This window comes from Oryza sativa, chromosome 4 (genome assembly GCF_034140825.1).
Source record: "Oryza sativa Japonica Group chromosome 4, ASM3414082v1".
Taxonomy (NCBI): domain Eukaryota; kingdom Viridiplantae; phylum Streptophyta; class Magnoliopsida; order Poales; family Poaceae; genus Oryza; species Oryza sativa.
In genome coordinates, this window is record NC_089038.1 from 1,188,096 (window position 1) to 1,211,735 (window position 23,640).

The 23,640-nt window shown below is 42.8% G+C and overlaps 4 protein-coding genes across 7 annotated transcripts; 3 read left to right on the forward strand and 1 right to left on the reverse strand.

The window, feature by feature from the left end:
- Positions 1 to 5,799: 5,799 nt before the first annotated feature.
- LOC4334962 (pentatricopeptide repeat-containing protein At3g57430, chloroplastic) lies at positions 5,800 to 8,576 on the forward strand. The gene has a single exon (XM_015778547.3). It carries the CDS (start codon positions 5,872 to 5,874, stop codon positions 8,440 to 8,442), a length of 2,571 nt encoding a protein of 856 aa, XP_015634033.1. The 5' UTR covers positions 5,800 to 5,871; the 3' UTR covers positions 8,443 to 8,576.
- On the forward strand, positions 8,567 to 14,022 carry LOC107280527 (disease resistance protein RPM1). Of its 3 annotated transcripts, XM_066310108.1 has the most exons (5): positions 8,567 to 8,657; positions 9,444 to 9,521; positions 9,777 to 9,834; positions 10,917 to 13,741; positions 13,831 to 14,022. In XM_066310108.1, exons 1-5 carry the CDS (start codon positions 8,621 to 8,623, stop codon positions 13,854 to 13,856), a joined length of 3,024 nt encoding a protein of 1,007 aa, XP_066166205.1. In that variant the 5' UTR covers positions 8,567 to 8,620; the 3' UTR covers positions 13,857 to 14,022. The 3 variants fall into 3 exon arrangements, 2 of the variants coding, with proteins under 2 accessions (XP_066166205.1, XP_015634035.2); XM_015778549.3 differs by lacking the exons at positions 8,567 to 8,657; positions 9,444 to 9,521; positions 9,777 to 9,834 and adding an exon at positions 10,420 to 10,619 and having other exon boundaries at positions 10,870 to 13,741; XR_010741079.1 differs by lacking the exons at positions 8,567 to 8,657; positions 10,917 to 13,741; positions 13,831 to 14,022 and having other exon boundaries at positions 9,297 to 9,677; positions 9,777 to 10,374.
- A 1,720-nt stretch (positions 14,023 to 15,742) lies between these two features.
- LOC4334964 (serine/arginine-rich splicing factor RS31) lies at positions 15,743 to 20,108 on the reverse strand. Of its 2 annotated transcripts, XM_015777952.3 has the most exons (7): positions 20,080 to 20,108; positions 19,792 to 19,955; positions 18,887 to 19,310; positions 18,620 to 18,732; positions 18,242 to 18,474; positions 16,463 to 16,690; positions 15,743 to 16,085 (listed from the first exon to the last, which is right to left on the reverse strand). In XM_015777952.3, exons 3-7 carry the CDS (start codon positions 18,960 to 18,962, stop codon positions 16,028 to 16,030), a joined length of 708 nt encoding a protein of 235 aa, XP_015633438.1. In that variant the 5' UTR covers positions 18,963 to 19,310; positions 19,792 to 19,955; positions 20,080 to 20,108; the 3' UTR covers positions 15,743 to 16,027. The 2 variants fall into 2 exon arrangements, with proteins under 2 accessions (XP_015633438.1, XP_015633436.1); XM_015777950.3 differs by lacking the exon at positions 18,887 to 19,310.
- A 662-nt stretch (positions 20,109 to 20,770) lies between these two features.
- On the forward strand, positions 20,771 to 21,847 carry LOC4334965 (uncharacterized). Its single transcript, XM_015779589.3, has 2 exons — positions 20,771 to 21,271; positions 21,421 to 21,847. Exons 1-2 carry the CDS (start codon positions 21,209 to 21,211, stop codon positions 21,604 to 21,606), a joined length of 249 nt encoding a protein of 82 aa, XP_015635075.1. The 5' UTR covers positions 20,771 to 21,208; the 3' UTR covers positions 21,607 to 21,847.
- The last annotated feature ends 1,793 nt before the right edge of the window (positions 21,848 to 23,640 follow it).

The following is a 23,640-nucleotide window of genomic DNA, read 5'->3' on the forward strand; positions in this document are numbered from 1 at the left end:
TAGCATCATTCTCAATTCCTTCAGTCTCAAGGTAGCTGCCACGGTCACTTCCCTGGGGTTGGCGAGGATGGTAGCGATACTCAGTGTCGGCCAACTGATCACTGTAGCGATCACGGAGCTCTCCTATGGCGATCCTTGCCACCTCCTGACATGAATGGATGTAGTTTCTTCCTCCAGCTTCGAACATCACTGAGGGGATATCTTCACTATTACTGTTCAAGGTGACTTTGACTCGACACTTCTCTTCATGACGATCATGAGGAATCTGGGCATAAAAAGGGGCAGTCCCAAATCCTATGGCAAAGGACATCGTACGCAACTCCTGGACAAATCCCTCAACACCAAACAAGTACTCAGGCTTGTAGCGCGGCATCTAAAGACAAGTGAAAGGAGGGAGTTAAGACATTTATCCAATTAATAGCACAAGTTTTTGGATTAATTTGAATAAAGTTTAGAAAATCAAAGTAAAAAGGTAAGTAAATAAAATAAACCAAGCTTGCAAGATAAGTTGAAACAGTTGGAAATAAGGTTACAAATTTTGTGCTTTTGAATAACAGGTTTCAAAAGAAATGAAAGAAAGTTATAAAATCAACATGTTAAATTTATTTCAGTGCAGTAAGATTAAATAAAACAATATTGTAAAACTTTTGCTGGTAAATGAGCCATTAGTATAGTAATAGATGTACAGTACTAATAACACTGGAATAAATTTTGAATGAGAACCATTAAAAGAGATTATGAAGTGCATGTGCCAGTAGTTTGGTTTAATTAAAAGAGAAAGGGAGGAGAACAGTTCTACTTTTCCAATATTTTTAGAGAGCTTCTATGGATAACCATTTGGCATAACCTAGGGTCAAGGGGGCTCTGATACCAACTTGTCACGCCCGGAATTTCTATCCAAAATTCCAAACGCTTACATGTGTGTGAACCCTCGTCCAGGAATCAGCCGAGGCACACAATAACAAATTGATAATAGAGTACAATTATTACTCTAATTAATAAGCGAATAAAATGTCATTACAGAGGTAGATAGTTCCTCTCAATCAATAAAGATCTAAGCAGTGGAAAATAAAATAAACGGCGCAGACGACTCCACTCCACAGGCAGCTTGACCAGGGCTACACCTAATCCTCCACACCATCAGCATCATTGTAGAACTCTTCCTCTGATGAATGATTGCAAGGTGAGTATATGACATACTCAGCAAGCCACGCAGCAAATATGCAAGTGCACAGGATAACAAAGGATGGCATAATAGGGTTTCATTTGCAAAAGCAGCATTTAGCAAACATTTGAGAATTTAATAAAACAGTTAAGTAATAATTAAACAATATTAATCCAACACTATACAACATACCCTGTTGTATAGGCCCAACCATTCTGAACAACCATACCCGGCTGTACAGATCTATCTCCAAACCAGGAATATACCATTCCAAACCAGGAGCTAATCAAATTATTACCAATTAGCATCTGTTAACATGATGAGAGGTGTGAGACTAATCACGAAAGACATTGTTAGACCCGCCCATAACCGCGGGCACGGCTATTCGAATAGTTTTACTCTGATCAGAGGTGTACCACTGTACCCACAAGACACAACCCCACATCATGTCACCATGTGCCTCAATACCACCACGGTACCTCGGAAAGGAGTTGTGACAATACCCCTTGCATAACACAATCCACCGCAGCGCACCTTCCTGGATCATAATCACCCCCTTATAAATAAGGCATGGACTCCCCAGCGACCCCCGTGGGCTTATCTCCGCCACTTCTCAGTCTGGTGCCCCGCAATGAACCATGCTATACAAAAGATAAAGCCGTTGCCCACGCTGGCTTGTGGTTGGCACGGTTAATGTTTCACAACCGAAACTCGTGAACCGGTCCTTAATTGTCATGAGCACGACCAACAAAACCATGTGCTCACAACCCACCATTATCAGGTTTTAGTTGGCACATTAATTAATTAACCAATCACGATTGACCATCGTGAACTATCATTAAGCCATCATTAAATTATAGTGATTCATAAGTTATCCCAATAGTGTGCTAATGTTTCTAAGCAGGGCTAAGCAATTATATCTGATATCTAGTTGAACCAATATACATAAAGCTCAACCAGTCAAATTATAATAACCCAAGGTATCAAGGAATAAGGTAATCAAGAACAAAAGGGCTATAACAAACAATAGGTTAATTCCACCCAATGACATTCGAAAATAAATGCAATAGTTGAATAGAAACCATAGCTTTAAACAGGATCAACATGCTCTAAGGGTTGTTTGGGATCTGTGTGACTTGCCTTGCTGGCCTTGGAACTCTTCAAACTCTTCTCTAGCGAAAACGGACTCTCCGGAAACGACGGAATCTAAGCAGAAAAGAGCAAAATAACCAAAACAGCACATAAACAAGCATGAACAGTACATGTGGATATTTTTAACATGTAGATCTCAATTTTAGAAAAATTTAGAGACTTGAACCAACTAAATCCGAGCTAAGATGAATTAGTTATGAATTTTTGAAGATTAAATCGGATTAAAAAACTTAAATTGATTTTAATTGAATTATGACGCAATAATGAATTATTTTTGAAAAGGAAAAGAGGATTTATTGCGTCAGCGGGCTAGGGTTTCGGTGGACCGGGCGCACGGCGGCGGTTCACGCGAACGGACGGCCGAGATCGACTTGATCCAAAACGGACGGCCGAGATCGATCGGTCCACGACCGGCTCACGGGAGAGGGCGACGATGACGTCAGCGGTGACGTCACCACCGGCGGCGGCGGCTCGGCGGCTCGAACGGCGCATGCTCACCGGCGAACGGCGGCGCTTCGGCACGAACGGAGGACACCAACGGGTAGCGGACGGCACGGCGAACTCACCGGCGACCAAAGCGACGGCGGAAGACCAACGGACGGCGACGGCGACGAGGTTGAAACGGCGGCGGTCTTCGGCTTGACGACGGCGATGATGCTTCGGCGGTCTCCGACGGTGGCGAAGCGGTGGACGAGGACGGCGACGGCTTGGCGACCACGACGGCGGTCTTCTCGAGCGACGACGACGTCTGGAACGGCGGCGGCGCACGGCTGGAGCGACGGCGGCGACGGCGGCGCTAGAGCACACGGCGCTAGAGCGCTACGGGCGACGAGAGGCGAAGGCGAGGGTGGCGGCGGGTAGAGGAGACACCGGGGAAGCTTATAAAGGGGTTAGGAGGCGGCGGCGAAGGCCCACGGCGGCCGGCGACGAGAAGGAAAGTTCGGGAAAATCGAATCCGAAACAAACTCGAATCCACGAATTTGCAAACGATTTTAGCCGGTGTTTCCAAAGGAGAAAAGGTAGAGGAGATCCCAAAGATCATTTCCCCTCTATCAATTCGGCCGGAAACGGAAAGAAACGGCCGGATTGGAAAGCGGCGGCGGCGGCGCGAAACTACGGTTTCGGCCGGAGGAAGACGACGGGCCTGACAGGTGGGCCCCACCTATCAGCGGGCAGACGCGCGCGCGCGGCGGCGGACTGGGCCGGACTGGGCCGAGGAGAGAGAGAAGAGAGGTTTTGGGCCGACTTTCGGCCCTAAGCTAAAAGAAACTTTTTAAAACCTTTTTCAATTTAAATTATTTATGAAATGCAATTCCATTTATTAAAAATACTTCCTTAGCTCAAATAAATCCCAGAAAAATCTAGGAATTATAGAATTAAGCAAAGTATTTAATGAAATTTTATCTGGCCCCTTTTTATATTGGAATTTATTAATTAAAATTAGATCTTCTCTTCTAGGCTTTTAAAATAAATTCTAAAAATTCCATTTAAACAACAATTTATATATTTTGAATTTTCAGGGTGTGACAGGCGGCGCGAAACTAGGGTTTCGGGCGGCGGCGGCCGGAGGTTGACGACGACCCTGACAGGTGGGCCCCACCTGTCAGCGGGCGGACGCGCGCGCGCGCAGCGGCGGACTGGGCCGAACTGGGCTGAGGAGAGAGAGAAGAGAGGTTTTGGGCCGACTTTCAGCCCAAAGCCAAAAGAAGACTTTTTAAAACCTTTTTCAATTAAAATTATTTCTTAAATGCAATTCCATTTATTAAAAATACTTCCTTAGCTCAAATAAATCCCAGAAAAATCTAGGAATTATAGAATTAAGCAAAGTATTTAATGAAATTTTATCTGGCCCCATTTTATATTGGAATTTATTAATTAAAATTAGATCTTCTCTTCTAGGCTTTTAAAATAAATTCTAAAAATTCCAATTAAACAACAATTTATATATTTTGAATTTTCAGGGTGTGACAGAAGTAGAGTATAGAGTCCATATAGAAATACAATTAAGAAATAATACAAATTCAGAATTAAAAATAAGGAATATTATAAGTAGAGTATAGAGTCCATATAGAAATACAATTAAGAAATAATAGAAATTCGGAATTAAAAATAAGGAATATTAGAAGTAGAATATAGAGTCCATATAGAAATACAATTAAGAAATAATAGAAATTCAGAATTAAAAATAAGGAATAATAGAAGTAGAGTATAGAGTCCATATAGAAATACAATTAAGGAATAATATAAATTTGAAATTAAAAATAAGCAATATTAGAAGTAGAGTATAGAGTCTATGTAGGAATTTAAAACTAAGTAAAATTCGAAATAAACATAATAAAATTAAAAGTAGAGTTTTGAGTTCATATAAAAATACAATTTACAAATAACTAAAATTATAAATTAGAAAAATGGGATGAAGAGTCTAAATTCAATATAGGAATACAATTTAAAAGTGACTGAAATTCGAAATTAAAAATTAAAGAATATTGAAAGACGAGTTTAGAGTCCACATAGAAAATAGAAATAATAAAAATTCAGAATTAAAAATAAATAATATTAGAAGAAGAGCATAGAGTTTATATAAAAATACAATTTACAGATAGCAAAAATTTGAAATTAAAAAAAGAAATATTAAAAGACGAGTCTATAGTCCATATAGGAATATAATTTACAAGTAAATAAAATTTGATATTAAAAATAATTAATAAATAACACGTATATAAAATACAATATGAATATTACACATTAGTAGTTTCGTAAAGTTAGTACAAAATTTAAAATTATGTTGTCATTTTAAAATATTTGAATAATACATTGAGAAAACGTATATGCTATTATATGAGAGAAAATATAATGATGCTAGCCGCGCAATCTGCGCGGGCCACCATGCTAGTTACACATATTCAAATAGATAAATCGTAGTGGTAATTTTCTAAATCAAAGAAGTTGTAGTGGTATATATGGATCCAATTAACAAAAAGAAACGGAGGGAGTATAAATTAGAATTTAGACTTCCAGTGGATGAAATCATACGCCCATGACTCCACCACCATAGTCTCCTTATAGTACTGGTGTTTTTTTTAAAAAAAATTCCCAATTTCTAAAGATGAACCTTGACAAGAGCTTGTCGGATTCATCACAAGAAATTATTCTATTTTGGAATGAGAGAAAGTACTACTCACTCTGTCCACAAATACAGGTTCTATAAAAACTCACATCTATAAGGGATGGAGGCCAGGGAGTAACATCCAAAAATTGTCAAAAACAAATTGTTTAATCGACTTGTCTGCGTTTTCAGTATTGTAAAAAAAAATCAGAAACTAATAAAACATGGTAAATATCTAGAAATATTATTTCCTGTTAAATATTTGTACCATATGATATATATATATATATATATATATATATATATATATATATATATATATATATATATATATATATATATATATATATATATATATATAAGAAAATAAAAAAATGCTGCTGCAGTCAGCCACTGTCTATCCACCCAACCAGCCACTGACTGAAGCTTCACCATCCCCATCCCTCCCATGGCCATGGCCGCCGCCGCCGCAACTTCGCCGCCGCCGCCGCCGCCGCCACCGCCCACGCACCCACCTCCCACCTCGGCGACAGTCCGCTCCCTGACCGCCGCGGGCAACCACGCCGCCGCCCTCCGCGCGCTCTCCTCCATCACCATGGCGTCGCCGCAGCAGCAGCTCGACCACTCGGCGCTCCCGCCCGCCATCAAGTCCGCCGCGGCCCTCCGCGACGCCCGCTCCGCCCGCGCCATCCACGCCGCCGCGCTCCGCCGCGGCCTGCTCCACCGCCCCTCCCCGGCCGTCGCCAACGCGCTGCTCACCGCCTACGCGCGCTGCGGCCGCCTCGCCGCCGCGCTCGAGGTGTTCGGCTCCATCTCCGACTCCGCGCATGACGCCGTCTCCTTCAACTCCCTCATCTCCGCGCTCTGCCTCTTCCGCCGCTGGGACCACGCGCTCGCCGCGCTCCGCGCCATGCTCGCCGGCGGCCACCCGCTCACTTCCTTCACGCTCGTCAGCGTCCTCCGCGCCGTCTCCCACCTCCCCGCCGCCGCCGCCGCCGTTCGCCTCGGCCGCGAGGCGCACGCCTTCGCGCTCAAGAACGGCCTCCTCCATGGCCACCAGCGCTTCGCCTTCAACGCGCTCCTCTCCATGTACGCCCGCCTCGGCCTCGTCGCCGACGCGCAGAGGCTCTTCGCCGGCGCCACGCCCGGCCGCGGCGACGTCGTCACGTGGAACACCATGGTCAGCGTGCTCGTGCAGAGCGGGATGTTCGACGAGGCCGTCCAGACGCTCTACGACATGGTGGCGCTCGGCGTGCGGCCCGACGGCGTCACGTTCGCGAGCGCGCTCCCGGCGTGCTCGCGGCTAGAGCTGCTCGACGTCGGCCGGGAGATGCACGCCTACGTCATCAAGGACGACGAGCTCGCCGCCAACTCGTTCGTGGCGAGCGCGCTGGTGGACATGTACGCCACGCACGAGCAGGTGGGGAAGGCGAGGCAGGTGTTCGACATGGTGCCCGACTCCGGGAAGCAGCTCGGGATGTGGAACGCCATGATCTGCGGCTACGCGCAGGCCGGCATGGACGAGGAGGCGCTTCGTCTGTTCGCGCGGATGGAGGCAGAGGCCGGCTTCGTGCCCTGCGAGACCACCATGGCCAGCGTGCTGCCGGCGTGCGCGCGCTCCGAGGCGTTCGCCGGCAAGGAGGCCGTGCACGGGTACGTGGTGAAGCGCGGCATGGCGGGCAACCGGTTCGTGCAGAACGCGCTCATGGACATGTACGCGCGCCTCGGCAAGACGGACGTCGCCCGCCGGATCTTCGCCATGGTCGACCTCCCTGACGTCGTCTCCTGGAACACCCTCATCACCGGCTGCGTCGTCCAGGGCCACGTCGCCGACGCGTTCCAGCTCGCCCGCGAGATGCAGCAGCTAGAAGAAGGCGGCGTGGTGCCGAACGCCATCACCCTGATGACCCTCCTGCCGGGGTGCGCCATCCTGGCGGCGCCGGCGAGGGGGAAGGAGATCCACGGGTACGCGGTGAGGCACGCGCTGGACACGGACGTGGCCGTCGGGAGCGCGCTGGTGGACATGTACGCCAAGTGCGGGTGCCTGGCGCTGTCGAGGGCGGTGTTCGACCGGCTGCCGCGGCGGAACACCATCACCTGGAACGTCCTCATCATGGCGTACGGCATGCACGGGCTCGGCGGCGAGGCCACGGTGCTGTTCGACCGGATGACGGCGAGCGGCGAGGCGAGGCCCAACGAGGTGACCTTCATGGCGGCCCTGGCGGCGTGCAGCCACTCCGGCATGGTGGACCGTGGGCTGCAGCTGTTCCACGCCATGGAGCGCGACCACGGCGTCGAGCCGACGCCGGACATCCTCGCCTGCGTCGTGGACATCCTGGGGCGCGCCGGCAGGCTGGACGAGGCGTACGCCATGGTGACCTCGATGGAGACCGGCGAGCAGCAGGTGTCGGCGTGGAGCACGATGCTCGGCGCGTGCCGGCTCCACCGCAACGTCCACCTCGGCGAGATCGCCGGCGAGCGGCTGCTGGAGCTGGAGCCGGAGGAGGCGAGCCACTATGTGCTCCTCTGCAACATCTACTCCGCGGCCGGGCAGTGGACTCGGGCGGCGGAGGTGAGGAGCAGGATGCGGCGGCGAGGCGTGGCGAAGGAGCCCGGGTGCAGCTGGATCGAGGTCGACGGCGCGATCCACCGGTTCATGGCCGGCGAGTCGGCGCACCCGGCGAGCGAGGAGGTGCACGCGCACATGGAGGCGCTCTGGGGGGAGATGGTGGCGCGCGGGTACACGCCGGACACGTCGTGCGTGCTCCACGACATGGACGACGGCGACAAGGCGGCCGTGCTCCGGTGCCACAGCGAGAAGCTCGCCATCGCGTTCGGGCTGCTCAGGGCGGCGCCGGGCGCCACCATTAGGGTGGCCAAGAACCTGAGGGTGTGCAACGACTGCCATGAGGCGGCCAAGTTCTTGTCAAAGATGGTCGGGAGGGAGATCGTGCTCAGGGATGTCAGAAGGTTTCACCATTTCCGCAACGGCCAATGCTCCTGTGGGGATTACTGGTAGTGAAGTACTAGTCTCTCAAATTAATGATGAATTATATATAGCATCTAATACACATGGTTAAGAACAAAAATGATATACTCATTCACATAAGGTGTTCTTGTAACTCGATTAATTTACAGCAAATGTTCAGTTCATTTGTTGCCACTGGAGAGACGGGGAAGAGAGAAGAGTGGGGAGGATGGATGAAGATGGAAACGTGGGGATTGGAGGCAAATGTATTTTAGATGCATCTAAAACTATAGAATTATATCCTATGTTAGATTTAATGAAATATTGCTGATCAAACTTAATAAAATTTCACTAGGAAAAAAAATCTGTTGTAATATACAAACGAATGTTGTAATATGTTACGGTAACAAAATACAAGTTCAAAATAAGTACTTCCTCTGTTTTTAAATATTTTACACCGTTGACTTTTTTAAATATGTTTGACCGTTCGTTTTATTCAAAAAATTTTAAGTAATTATTAATTCTTTTCCTATTATTTGATTCATTGTTAAATATACTTTTATGTATATATATAGTTTTACATATTTCATTAAAGTTTTTGAATAGAACGAACGGTCAAACATGTATTAAAAAGTTAACGGTATCAAATATTTAGAAATAGAGGGAGTAGCAAACTAAATTCTAGCTAGTGAACATATATTGACAAGTAAATTTTGTTTTTTTTATTTATTGCCTGTAGAAGTTGAAGTCTTACGTCACATTCACATATTAATCTAATCTTATTATTCTTTTCAAATTTTGTTTAATAACCATTTACCCCCTCCGTCCAAAAAGAGTCAAACGAGAGGAGAGAATGTCGCATGCTCTTAACCCAATTTGTAACTGGTGGTAGTATAATAATTTCCTGCATCCTCCATGGCCTAGTTGGATCCGGTTTCCAGTGTCGGCTTCCTCCCGTTCCGTCCAGCCACCGCCACCGACCGGGGGATTTACAATTATAACACTACAAACATTAACTTTTGCTATAATAATATTGGACCCACATTTCATAGACACAGATGGGCTCATTTCTCATTCACTCAGAGTGTCAAAACAGCGATCATGCGTCCACAAGTACGCTGCCGGAGCCAGTGAGCCACCACCACATCGATCACGCGCAGCTGCGCGCGGCCGCACATAGGCGAGGCGCGACCGACTTACCTGCTGTCCGGACAAGGTCGCGGAGGACGGCAGAGCGCGCGCACGCCAGGTGTTCGACGCAATTACATCGAGAAGAAAACTCTCTGGTAGATAGAATTCTCATCTCGGCTTCGGCTGTGTGATAAGCAAATGGTGAATTTTTGGTTTGCTGTGAGTGACGTCTGTTCTTTCTGGGTCTTGACCAGATGTCAGCCTGCAATGCAGGTCATCAAAGCAGGAGCATATGAGCACCACTGAGGTCAGGTAGCAGATACCGAGGTAACTTTGGTCCATCGTTACCATCTCAGCAGCCACGGGTTCCTTGTGTATTTGTCCTAGGCTGACGCACTCCAGCCCTTTTGTTTTCCAACAATTTGCACTCCCAAGTCCCAACTGGCAACTGCTGTTGACATTTAAGTTTTTTAGATCAAAAGGCTACCGCCCAGCTTTACTTGAAAAAGCATAAGATGTCTGGATACAGGTTTAAGGCTGGGGATTCCAGCTTACAAGACAAGCATTTAGCCAAGTCTGGCAACATAAGCTGCTGGCCCAGCAGAAGCAGAGACAAACCAGAGAGAGCGCCAAAACTACCACCAGATTACTGCACATTTATCCGGCAAATCAGCTGCTTCTTCCTGCTTCTTGGATACTGGCATGCAGTGAGGCCCTCAAAGCTTCCAGCTCTCCCCTCAATTTCATTGGGACCAGATTTTTCCACTGTAAGAAAAAAGATAAAGCTTTATACGGCACATGCATAATGTCAGAAATGTTGACATTTAAGTTTTACTCTTGAATGCCGATTACAGTACGAATCATATGATACTCTCGAGCTCAACTTCCTGGAAGGTGCAAGTTGCGATATTTGATGGTTGATGCTTACCACAAAATATAGTCTAAAGTGTGGCGTACATGAGTTCACCCCATCGCCATTGGTAGCGTGAGCGATCAGTTCAACACCGCTCAACAACTATTCGACAAAACACCTTCAAGGCATCTCCCTGGCCCTTGTGATTCCTGGCTGGCTGGCTGGTTGCGAAGAATTAATTCAGGTTCCTTCTCTCGTATCTCTTAGATTAATTTGATGGGTGGTTTCGATTTCATACTTCCATAAGAAGGGTGTTCGGCTATATCACAAATTAGATTGTGTCTATATTACATTTTTATTTCAGTGCTAGATGGATATTTTGTTTGAAAGCTCACACAATCATTTGTTTTCGATTTAACACAACTTTTCAGCAATACCAGTGCAAAGTTTGTACATATGATGATCGATGTTTCACGTCCAATCCCACTTTTCAGGTCCACTGATAATAACTGTAATTGAGCCAGCTATATTTGACTGCAAGATTTGAGGACTGGATGGCAGAGGCTGTGGTGTTTGGAATCCTATGCAAGATTGGATCCATCTTGAGTTCACATCTAACACAGGCGTTCGTTGCACACTTGGGAAAGGAGGTATCAGTTTTCATTGAAATTGAAAGCAGTATTAAGCAAATCAGAAGTGAGTTTAGGTTGATGCAAGCTTTCCTGCAAGACGGCCAAGAAAAAGAAAGTCATAGCAGGCTGGCAGAAACCTTTCTACACGAAGTTCAGCAGGTATCATTTGAAGTTGAAGACATTCTGGATGAATTTGTCTATTTGTTTGGCCAAAAACAAACCGCATCTCTAAAATCATTGAGGAACTTCTTTCCAAAATCTAAAAGTATGATGCACTGGCAGAGACTAGCAGCAGAGCTCAAAGAAGCGCAGAACCGCCTCCAGAATTTGCGAAATTTGAAGGTTCAGTACAATATTGACTTATCCGAAGAAAGTCCTAGTTCTATCAGGTATGAAGATAGCCAAGTTCACACAATCCAACACATAAAGCATAATAACAAAATTGTTGGTTTTGCAAACGAGCGAGACTGCCTACAAGAGCTGCTGATGACAAACGAGAAATCATGCTCAATAATTTCCATATGGGGCATGGGAGGTTCAGGTAAAACTACTCTTGTCAAAACTGTTTTTGAAAGAAAAGCTATCAAGAATCGTTTTGATTGCCTGATCTGGGTAACTGTGTCACAAACATATGACATTACTGAAATAATGAGAAAGATTATACAATGTGCATTGAAGGAAACTTGCCCAGCTGACCTAGAAAGCATGTGTAGTGAAGGTGTAGCCCTGAAGCTCCAGGGGACTTTGCAGGGAAGGACATACATGATGATCTTGGATGATGTGTGGGATACAAATGTTTGGTTCAACTTGGAACCTTTTCTAGATTTGAACAGCAGAGGAAGCAAGGTTGTAATTACTACTCGCATAAACGATGTTGCTTCTTTGGCAGATGACAAGAACCGCCTTCAACTACGAGGACTAAACGAGGCAGAGTCTTGGGACCTCTTTTGCATGTGGGCATTCAGACATACTGAAGATCAAACATGTCCTCTCAGATTGGAGAGAGTAGCAAGACAGATTGTTGGCAGGTGTGAAGGTCTGCCATTAGCTATAACGGCTGTAGGCAATTTGCTATCATTCAAAAGACTGGATTCGTTTGAGTGGGATAAATTCTATAATCAACTAAATTGGGAATTGCACAATCGATTGGATAACCAAGGACTTAACATGGTGACCCGACTCCTAGGTTTAAGCTACAGGCATCTACCAGCCCACTTGAAGAACTGTTTCCTTTTGTCCAGTATCTTTCCAGAGGACTATATGATACACGGGAAGTGGCTAAGTAGACTGTTAATAGCAGAAGGTTTAGTTGAACCAAGGAAAAATATGACACTGGAGGAGATTGCAACAGAGTACATTGAAAAGCTAGTAGATCGCTGCCTGCTCCAAGTTGTCAGGAGGGATAAGCTTGGAAGAATATGGCAACTCCAGATGCATGACATTGTGAGGGAACTGGCAATTTCAATATCTGAAAAGGAAGGATTCTGCATGATTTATACTAGTAAAGAAGCACATACATCAGTGGTTGGGTGCGAGCCTCGTCGTTTATCAGTTCATGAGAATTATGACAGAGTCCAGCAAATTATAAATGCTCAACGTATTCGTTCTTTCTACCCATATCAATTGGATAGTGATTATTCCGTGATGTCAAATGTGCAATGGGTGTCAACAAGTGCTAGATACTTGAAGGTTCTAGAATTAAGCAATATTCCAATCACAACACTGCCGAGAGACATTGGGAGCTTGTTCAATTTACATTATTTAGGATTGAGACGAACCAAGGTCAAGCAACTTCCTGAATCAATTGACAGGCTCCAAAATCTCCGAACTTTGGACATCTACCTTACTGAAATAGGAAAACTGCCCAGCGGCGTAACCAGGCTAAGGTTGCTACGCCATCTGATTGCAGGCAAAGCTGAAGCTACTTATTTTGGCCTTGCCGATGTCTACTCAGGTGTGCAAATGCCTAATGGAACATGGCAATCGCTGGACATAAATGTATTCACAGGCATTTCTGCAAGCAACAAGTTGGTGGAACAATTGGCTAAGTTAACACAGCTGAGATCGCTGAAGCTGTCAGACGTTAAAAGTACTCACTATGCCAAGCTATTTGTATCCATCAGCAAGATGCGTCTTCTACAGAGCCTGCTAATTGAGACTGCCAATAGGGATGAGTGTGTGAGCTTGGAAGCCCTGAACCCTGCACCTCATCACCTTGAACTACTCTTTATGAAAGGCAAACTCCATGAGAGCGTCATAGGCTGCCACCTGTTTGAGGTAAATAGGCTAAGCCTCCGAGAGCTGAATCTTCAGAATAGCAGGCTCAGCATTGATCCGCTTCCATCACTCTCCAATTTTTGTAACCTGACCCTTCTTGGTCTGTTCAACACTTACAGTGGAGAAAGCTTGCTCTTTCAGGCAGGGTGGTTTCCTAAGCTCCAAACACTCACTTTGGCTGAGCTGCAAAATGTCAATTCAATAGTGATACAGGAGTATAGCATGGCAAATCTCTACAACCTAGCTCTCATCTGCTTGAAAAATCTGGAGTATTTGCCCCAAGGCATGGAATTCCTAAAATCTGTTGAAGAGTTCAATCTAGTGGGCATGCACCACAAGTTCATGGAAGATGTACAAGCTGGTTCCTCATATGAGAAAGTCAAACACATACCGGTAGTTGACTACTTTGACCAAAGCAAAGGGAGGTGGGATCGACTTTCACGAGTTTATGGCAAAGGTAACCCATGATCTGCTCATCACCTCATCTTCTATAAGCTGCATAATGCATTCTTTTGACCTTCAGTGATCAATTCCCTATCCTTGCAGACCAAGACAACAAGCATCAGCAGTAAGCAAATAAAAGATGGAAATATACCCGGTCTCCAAGTTATATATATATACTAGAAAATCAACGTGCCTTTTGGCACGCTCATGTTATAGCTCTGCAGATGATTTCTGTGGGCTATTAAGAAATAGAAATTTTGCAAATACTACAGAATATGTTCAATTTCCTTAAAATTTGAAAATCCTTAATTATATTTTGTTGGTATTATTTAGCGTTTATTTGTTGTGTATAATTATAATTGAATTGTCCATTAAATGATAAAAATGTGGTGATATTTTTATACTTGTTCTAAGTTTTGTTTGGAAACTTATGCTTGATGGGTGTAATTCATATGTCCAAGCCGGAATAAAATTTGTAATTGATAGGTACTACAAGCTAACCAACTTGCATCTGGGCTCCGTTGATATATGCTTGATATTTGCTCCCTTGTTCAAATTATTTTGAGCCTCCAGGATCCTTCTAGATTAATCCCTAATTCAGAGGCCAACACCTCTTCTGTAGGTAGAACAGGAGACCTACAACGCAGCAACATTCAAGCCTTTTTCTCAACAATGTATTTTTCTTTCACATAATATGTGATTTGTTTGGAAAGTAAGGGGTTGCCACGTGGCCCAATCAAAACTAGACACTGCCAACATGAGAATATTATTATATTATAGAATTTTTTGTATCTCCATCCATTGTAACTGTATTCACTCTTTTGCCATCCAAAAACACCTTTTATATTTTGCCAATCTTCGTTAGTATTTCTTAAAGTAACACCTGTCACTTTACCTGTAACGGACATGACCGTTTTGTCATACCACGGTAACCAAACTGGCGTGGCGAAACAACGTTGCCACGCCACTCAGACCAGCGTGGTAGTGTTGTTTAACCACGCCAGCGAAAAGATTCGGATCTTGAAAATAACCCCCCCCCCCCCCCCACACACACACACAGAGAGAGACAAACACAATGTCCTTGTATATGTCCAAAAAAAACAAAAACTTAAAATATAACTTAAGGATCATCTCTGAAATGTTCTTACATTTTTTTGAAAAAAAATTATAGATATGGATCTAATGTTCTCATAAAAAAATTGCCCAAGGAAATTATGCTATTACATAGTAATTGAGACAATGTTGGAAATTTTTGAAATCCTTTTCAAACAACCTTGGAATTTGCCCCTTCATTTTTGTGAAACTTCTACTTGAACTATCAATGCCTTCTTTTCTTCTCATGTTTTCTGGATTTTTTATTATTTTTTGGGTAAAGAAAAATTTTCTAAAATTGGAAGTTCGCGTGAGGTCGGATATGGTTTTGGGGAGCAAACTAGTGCTTATTGAATGACAATGGCAAAAGATTGAGCACTAAAAAAAGGAAGGAAAAAAGATGGTAAAAGATAGAAGGGCAAAATATATGCGGCAGAAGAGAGAATACAGATTCAGTTAGTGGCAATGAGACCTTCAGATGATCCTTGCAATGTTTGAATACAGATTCAGTGTGTCAAAGTCTCAAAGATGGTTGGGTGAGGGATCGTGCTCCTGTTGGGATTACTGGTAGTATATTACTTGTCTTCTCTGCGAAATTAATAATAGCATATAATACACCATACATGAGAACAAAATTGTAGGCCATTTGCTGGTACGGTTAAGTGGAAGCTGTGCCAATTTCTAGATGAAATCATGAAGTTCAATTATTAGAATCTTTGCAGAAATTATCATACCATTTTGTCCACTGACGAAATTATTGTGATACGGCAAGCTCTTAGCCTCGCATTTTAGAAACAAATTTGTGCTTGTGGCGAACAAATTGTGCACGCCTGGCAAAATGCTTGGCAAACCGTGTTTGTTATCCAAACAAATTGGCCACAAATAACAAAAGATTAAATTTGACAGACTAACAACAGGAGGCTAGAAATATAAAGTGCGGTAGTCATAGAAAACGTTGTGGCACAGGTACATCGCACAGAGTTTTGCCTTGATGCACAACACATCATATCTAAATTATACTAGTACGGAGTTCCAGGTCAACAAAAGGTAAAAGATTTTCAGTTCGACTACGAACCACCCATGAGTACCCATATCTAAATTATATATATAGTACGGAGAAGACAAGTTCTTGCTATCACTGCTAAAGATCTAGAGAGGCAGATGCAAACCCTTCAGCAACCAGCCAACCACCCTTGAGAAAACTCTGTCAATCATAAGCTCTTCTGTTGGCAAGTGGGGATCTTGATCGCCGGACAGGAGATCGGCTGCAATTATAGACAAATAATACAAAACAAACGAAGAATTAATATTTTGCAGTTGTAGTTATAATTGATCGATATTTATTGTAAATAGTGCCAGGGCCCAGGCCAAAGTGTGCTCCAAGAGCACCCAAATGTGATTGTGTGATTAAAAAATACTAGTAATTTCAGGACTTAATTCATAATAACAAGGTGCAGTCCATGTCTATAACATAAAATGTGAAGTGGGGTGGTTAATCTGACTAGCTTAGGTAACATAAATGTTCTGGTGTCCTCAAGAAAATATTTGCTTAGAGAACTGCTGCTCCTAGCATAACATAACATCCCCAAGCATAAATAGTGCAATCCAAGGAACTACTTAAATGAATGTATGAAGGACATACCTTCGATAGCGATCATTAACAGGACTCCTGTCATACGAACCGTACACAGGACTCCTTTGACGACCGTAGTCAGGACTTGGGCGTGACCTGTACACTGGACTAACTGATCGACGATATGGACTATCATCTCGCCTACCATAGCCACCTCTTGCACCATCATACCTGTCACCTCGTTCTGTATCATCCCTGAAGGCATACTCAACAGAAATCACCCTGTCCAACAACTTGCTGCAGACAGAAGGAAAAATACAGAAGGCATATTGGTTACATGCTACAATAATTTCAAAAATATCAAAATCATTAGTGTGTACAGAATTGCATAGATTTCAGAAGCAGCATAACTGGGTAGCTGTGTGCCTCTACTGTTGTGTTTTAAGCAAGACTAGAAGAATGATTGAATAGTAACATTCCTAACTGAATCGAACAATTAAAGCAATATCTGCTAATTTTCCATGCACGTCAGAAACAAAATAATCAATGAAGCGCCTATGTGGAAATTTCATTTATCCTATATAAGCTTGAGAAAGTTCCTTATTTGCCATGCAAAGTTATCCAATTTCCTTATTTGTCAGCGACAATTGATTGTCCCCTTGCGACAACCATATGAAATTGTGACCCTTACATGCCTTCAATACCATTAACGTTTCTCTGTTTTTGGCATATCCTAGGAATTACCAAAAGATACTCCTTCCGTTCACAAATACTTGTCAGTTTTGACTTTGACTAATCATGCTTTCTATAGTTATACCTTTCAAATTATATAACTATTGTATCAAATTGGTGTTGTTAGATTTGTGATCAGAAGTACTTTACTAATATTGTACATTTAGAGCTATTCACTTTTGTATTACCTAATTAAAAAATTAATGGTCAAAATCATATTCATAAAAGTCAAAACTGACGAATATTCGCAAACAGGAGTCCTTTAATTAACTTCACTATCTCCCGTATTACCCAATCTACATCCAACTATCTCCCGTATTACCCAATCTACATCCAAGCCAGTAGCTGCTCCTATGCTATTTCCTCATTCCCTCCCATCAGCTCAAGCAGAAACCTTCCTCCCCACCCTCCACGGCGGTCTTCGCCCAGAATCCTCCCCGGCACTATGAGCAACCATAGCATGAGTCCGGCAGCACTACCTCCCAAATATAAAAGCTGCTACTCAGGATCCCCATGGCTGCATGGAATTTGAGGGCAAGCACCATCACCATGTCCATGGCAACCACCGAGCAGCCCCCACCATGGAACGTTTCTACTACTGCAAGTTGTAATCTGTACCAACAAACTGCAAACAGCAGTACATGTTGGGCCACCGATCTACCACATATGGTATTTCGAAGAGGAACTAGATATATAGCACCACTATGGTTCAAGGGTTCATGTTTTGTTGGCCGGACCACCAGACAGATTTGGCAACAGCGGCATGGTTGCAGTTGAGGGAAACTCTAGGAAGATCCACGTGCAACAGATTTGGCTCATTCATTTTTCTATAAGCAGTGGGATCCACATGCCATGTTTTTTTTTGTTATATCCAAATTCTGAACGGGTTGCGAAGAAAGGTAGACTTTGCATATGCACCCATTAACAACCCTCTAACAGAAAATTACCATGAGTGGCAAATAAGGGAGCAATTGAGAAAAGGTAGCAAATAAAGGAAGAGACAACTCTCAGTGGCAAACAAAAAATTCACGTAACTTTACATGGCAAATAAGGAAATCTGGTAACTTCGCATAAGGAATCTCAACAAGGTTAAGAAGAGGTGAATCAGATTCATACGTAGAATGAGTAGCTTCAAGTGCTTTTGTGGCCTCTTCCTGTGTTTCAAACTGCACAAAAGCAAAGTTCCTCCTGATCCGAACATTCGAAAGCTTTCCAAATGGTTCGAAATGCCTTTCGATATCAGTGACTCTGGTGTTGATGGGGTCAAAGTTAATGACAAATAGTGTCTTCGTGGGTTTAGTATTCACAGGTGGTTTGCTATAGCCATCACGCCTGGAACCACGATCACCCTGTAATAAAGGCCATAATAACGAATGCAATACTTTGACATTAAAGACCGACTAAATTAAACAACAAAACTCTCAACATGTAAGTAAAACATGTTTCAATTTTTTCAGGGTTATAGGTGGTGACAAGAACAGCAAGAGAAATTACCCGTGACCACTCCACCGAAAGCCTGCGCCTCCCAGGGCCAAAAGGATAGCCATCAAGGGCTCGTATGGCCTCATCACCATCACGCTCATCCTCAAAGTAGACAAAAGCAAATCCTAAAGAAAAGGTAAACACAATTAAGAACAGAGAAAAAATAAATAATGTCTTTGCGCCAATAGGTGCAAGCATTTCCAGTTTTCCTTTATGATAAACAACTCAACACACAATCCCCGTTCAATCAGACCTAATAAGAACAGAAGAGTACTGCACCTGCAAAATATCTGATGGTATGAAGAGCACTAGTGTGGTTATTGGTAGATTCCATTGATGGATCAGAGCTAAGCATGATGTTGTAATAACTTATATCCAAAGTAAGACGATACGACTCAGGAGATACTGAGAGTGCTTCACCAATAACAGAACAATCTCACAGGCATTGCTTATTGAGACAGCACGCACAGAACATTGTGATGTTGATGCCGGGAGGATGGCATGGTGATACTGCTAGTCATGGCATGGTATGGAATGATGGAACTGACGGCACGGCATGGATCACATGATGGTGCCAGTCCCCGCTAAACATGCTCGGGCAGTGGTAACAACAGTAAACAGCGCGCGTCATGTAATGGATGGTCAAGTGAAGGGGATGGCCGGATGAGTGCATGGAGGGTGTTTCAGGAGTTGAGTTTTGCCTCTGTAGTTCCTGCGCCAGAGTAAACATTTAAAACATCTTGCTTCCTGCTGTACATATATTGCAACTGCGGCTACATGGGCATGGACCATCATACATATGCACAATTTATGTGTTCCACGCCGTTGGATGTTACAGATGTAACGACGACAAGCTAATCTTAAACATCCTAATTGCTTCCACAAAACATATTTAACATAAAGCACATCGACATGCTTGGGTGGTTATTCTTGGTAAATTACTAAAGATTATTATTGTGAAAACATATCATAAACATGAGAGTGGTAACCAAGAACAGTTCAAAGTTGGAAAAGAACCTCTTGTTTTCTCTAGGGTGAAAAGAAAAGAAAATTTATTAGACACCATGGACTCGCAATCTCGCAGGAGATTAACAAATCGGTGCCGTATATGAGCACCAAACCGGATCTAATAATTCACGGGGGAAAAAAAAAGAAGACAGGTGGAGAGGAGGGCAAAGGCAGACCTGACTTCATGTCGATGCGGTCGATCCTGCCGTAGCGGTAGAAGAGGCGGTCGAGCTCGGAGTGGCGGGTGTCGTAGTCGAGGTTCCCCACGAACACGGGCCTCATCTTCGCCTTCGCCTTCGCAGCAAATCAAAGATCCCAAGACAGCAAGAACCAGAAAACCCTAGCAAGGAAAGCAGCAGACAGCGCAACCGGATCAGCCCGAGGACTCTCTCCAGGTCGAGGGGTTCTAGCTCGAGAAACCCTAGCGCCTAGAGCCTAGCACCGAGGAGGAGGAGGAGGGTCACCTGCGTCGTGGTCTCGTGGAGCGGAGGACGAAGGGGGAGGCGGCTAGGGCTTTTGGGGCTTTTGGAGGAGGAGGGCTTCTTGGTCGGCGTCGGTCGGTGTCTTGTGTTGGTTGGTTTCTGTTTGGGTTCGTTGGGCTGGGCCATACTCGACATGGGCTGGTAGGCCCATGCAATCATGGACTGTTTGGGGAGTCCCAACCTTCCCGACACAGTCTAGCTTCTTTTTGTTAAGATTATGAGAAGATGTTAGACAGTCTCCTTACAAATTATAAAATAATAAAACCCACTAGAAACCACAGTCTCCTTACAAATTATAAAATCCACAAGTGATATTAAACAGTAATATATAAAGCTCCAAGACAAACCATGGCTTGAAAAAGATGGAAATAAGTAGGAGAATAATATCTTTTTTTTCTTGGTGTTTGTTATTTTAGGGCCTGTTCAGATTGTAGCCAAAATAAACCTTACGAAATTTTGGCAATTCCAAAATTTTGGTAAGATGGCAATATTGCTAAAATTTTAGCAGGATTTCTTATGTATTTACTAAATTTGGCAACAAACTAAACGTAGACATTTTTTTGTCAACTTTACCAAAAAATGGTATGGTTGAAAATGGCATCAAAGTGAACAGGCCCTTAATGTGTCACAAACATTATGGTTGTCTAATGGCGCCTTTCTTACACCTTGAATTATGTAATGATAATTCTCATTTGCTCAACCAAAAAGAAGAAAAGAATCTTGTAGTCACCATCTACATATCATTATCCATGAGAGAAGGAAAAAGTGCACAACCCTTGAAGGCTTGGAGCATTGGATATTGCTGAGCCATCGATCTTGTGGATAAGAGATTCTGAAGCTAGGGTGCTATCCATCTAGCAATCGAGCTTCTTCAGCAAAACTACAAAAGAACACTATGTCGAGCAACGTGGATTCAAAGACATCCAACAAAGCCTCCTATCCTCTTGCATCTTAAGCCATTGAAACAACAGCAGCTCAATCCCAACATATTTACTCTTCTTACCTTCTCCATTGCATATATAATAGACACAGCTAGCTTTGTTGTACCATTGAATCAATCATCAATTTTGCAGCAATAGCTAGACAATCAGCGAGACAAAGTCACAAAACCATGGCTTCTGCAGATGCTATCCTGTCTTCGCAGGTGGCCGGTGAATGCCTGAAGATCAACAAGGTCAGTCAGTCACTTCTTCTCACTCAAATCAACAAAGATTCTTCACGAATATATATACATATATTCTTGATCTTGCACATGCTGCTGCTGTTGCTGTTCTTGCTCGATTAGGACCATTTTACATCTGTTGATTTCTTGTGATTTTGCAGCTGGCAGCAGCAAGCCCAGTGAAAGTAGTGCAGGTGCAGAAGCCGAGCAAAGAGACGAAGAACATCAGCGGTGCACCTGTAGCTGCCGCTGCCGTCAGGGTGGTTGTGAGCAAGCAAGTGATGAAGCCACGGTTTGCCGTGGAGCTGGATGGGCTCAACTGCTTCGAGACACTTGTCCCTCGCTGATGATATCATGAAGCGCACACACGAGCTGCTAGCTGTGTTCCATCTGATTTGTTGATTTTCTGGTCATTATTTTTGCGGGGTTATATTATATTTGTTCAAATTTTCTATGAGTTGGATCCTTTCGCACGCGCGATTATGTATTTTCTTTCTTTGAAGTGATATGTGTAATTTGCTCTTACGAGTGATTCCGACTGTGAAGTATTATTTGTTATATAAAGATATACGTGCTATTGATATCTCAGAGGTTATAATAAGGTTGGGAAACGATTTTTCTATGTTGTACCTTCGTACTATATCATGAGCTTTAAATTTTATGTTTTAGTAGAATTCTTCTTATATCTTAAAATAAAACTATTTTAGCTATTCAAGGACAGAAGGTGATTTTTCCAAGAAAACAGTTGATTGGTGCTATGTGCAGTGCTACAACTATAATCATAACAAAAGCATTGAATTATAAACATTGGTTTAAGAGGTTAAGATGATAAGATCGAGGGGTGGTTTTTTCATGTTGTAGGGGCGCCATACTATATTATGAGCTCAAAATTTCATCTTGTATGAAGATATTGTTTTTATATGTAGAATTTTTTTAGCTACTCAAGGAAAGAAGAAGTTGCTTTCACGACTTCTTCCAAGAAAAAGTTGTTTGTGTACTAGGCGGTGTAGTGCTAGCATAACAAAATAATGGAATTATCAACCTACCAATGTGAGTGGTTTTCTTCCTCATAGATGCATTAATTCTTTGGAAAACACATACAACATTAATCAAGTAGTAGTATTATAAAACAAGCTTAATTTGCACTATCTATTCACTATCTACCCACATTGTAAGTACTAATGTAAACAGTGATAGTATAAATTGGGCTATTGTTTTACTCAAGTAGATATACATATCAACATAAATACCGCTTAACACGTTAAATCAATTTGAGAAAATCATATTTTCTTCGAGCATACTCTAGCTATTCACATGATAGAACTACATCTAAATTTATCAAATACACATTAATTTTATAACTGACATAACAATACAATAAAACTGTCATTTTATTTAAGACCTTAATTGACTGCATCAAATGAGCAATCATGTATGCCTTGAGAATTTTTTTTTAAAGACAAAGCAGGACCTATACCAACATTCATTGAAGAGATAAAAAATTTTTGCTAATTAGAGGGAAGTCTACCTTAGACTTCAAACTCCTTATGTTTGCAATATAGCTACCAATTAAGAAAAACCCACATGACTGAAAACACTACATATGTTACATATGTTAGTCTTGGCTTTTACACATTTGGGTTTTAATGTACTTGAAATAAATCAAAAGTGCCTTATTTTTTTTTCTTTTTTTTTTTTGGCCCAAACCTCTTCTCAGTCAATTTCACAGTCAAATTTGTTGGCCTACCCACGGAAGGACGATGGATAGACTAAGTCCATACGAGGCTCCTAGCATATATGCAAAACTAATGAAACAAGATTAGATGCCTTGAAATTATCTTAGAGCATTATTAATTGTTAACTTTTGCATGATGTTACTCACTACTCTAATAGACATGAACAAATATTTAATAGTTTTATATTAAAAAATAAAAATAAAATAAAAAGATATATATGTTAGCTTTTCCATAATGTTTCTCACTACTCTAATTGATGTGGACAAACATTTAATTGCTCTTTGTATCAAAAGAAAACAAGAATAAAATAAAAAGATATGTCCTTATATTATATTATATTATATTATATGCTAACACGAAATTTTTTGTTTGCTGCTTGAAAATTAACGTTTGAACTTTCAACTCAATAGCTTAAAAATATTTTACCTAAAAGACTACAATATATAACTTAAGGTTTTTAAAACTTCCACATGAGAGCTCCTAGATATTTTTTTTTTGCATGAACAGCAGAGCCAGCCCCTGAGCTGGTCAGGTGGCTACTAGGACTCTATTGTTGTAATGCTTCACTGTGGATTATCAAGAAACCCATAAAAAGTTGTCGTCAACTTATAATATTCTTTTATCACCCAGGCTGAACAATACCAG

Bases quoted from the DNA above. Each gene is read 5' to 3' on its own strand.
- LOC4334962 (XM_015778547.3), top strand. From the start codon at position 5,872: ATGGCCATGGCCGCCGCCGCCGCAACTTCGCCGCCGCCGCCGCCGCCG.
- LOC107280527 (XM_066310108.1), top strand. From the start codon at position 8,621: ATGGATGAAGATGGAAACGTGGGGATTGGAGGCAAAT. The intron at 8,658-9,443 runs GTATTTTAGATG...CACATTTCATAG, and splicing joins CGTGGGGATTGGAGGCAAAT to ACACAGATGGGCTCATTTCT. The intron at 9,835-10,916 runs GTAGCAGATACC...TTTGACTGCAAG, and splicing joins ATGAGCACCACTGAGGTCAG to ATTTGAGGACTGGATGGCAG.
- LOC4334964 (XM_015777950.3), bottom strand. From the start codon at position 19,897: ATGAGGCCCGTGTTCGTGGGGAACCTCGACTACGACACCCGCCACTCC. The intron at 18,475-18,619 runs GTAATTTCTCTT...CCTTTATTACAG, and splicing joins TTTCGGTGGAGTGGTCACGG to GGTGATCGTGGTTCCAGGCG. The intron at 16,086-16,462 runs GTATGTCCTTCA...CTATAATTGCAG, and splicing joins GTTAATGATCGCTATCGAAG to CCGATCTCCTGTCCGGCGAT.
- LOC4334965 (XM_015779589.3), top strand. From the start codon at position 21,209: ATGGCTTCTGCAGATGCTATCCTGTCTTCGCAGGTGGCCGGTGAATGC. The intron at 21,272-21,420 runs GTCAGTCAGTCA...GTGATTTTGCAG, and splicing joins AATGCCTGAAGATCAACAAG to CTGGCAGCAGCAAGCCCAGT.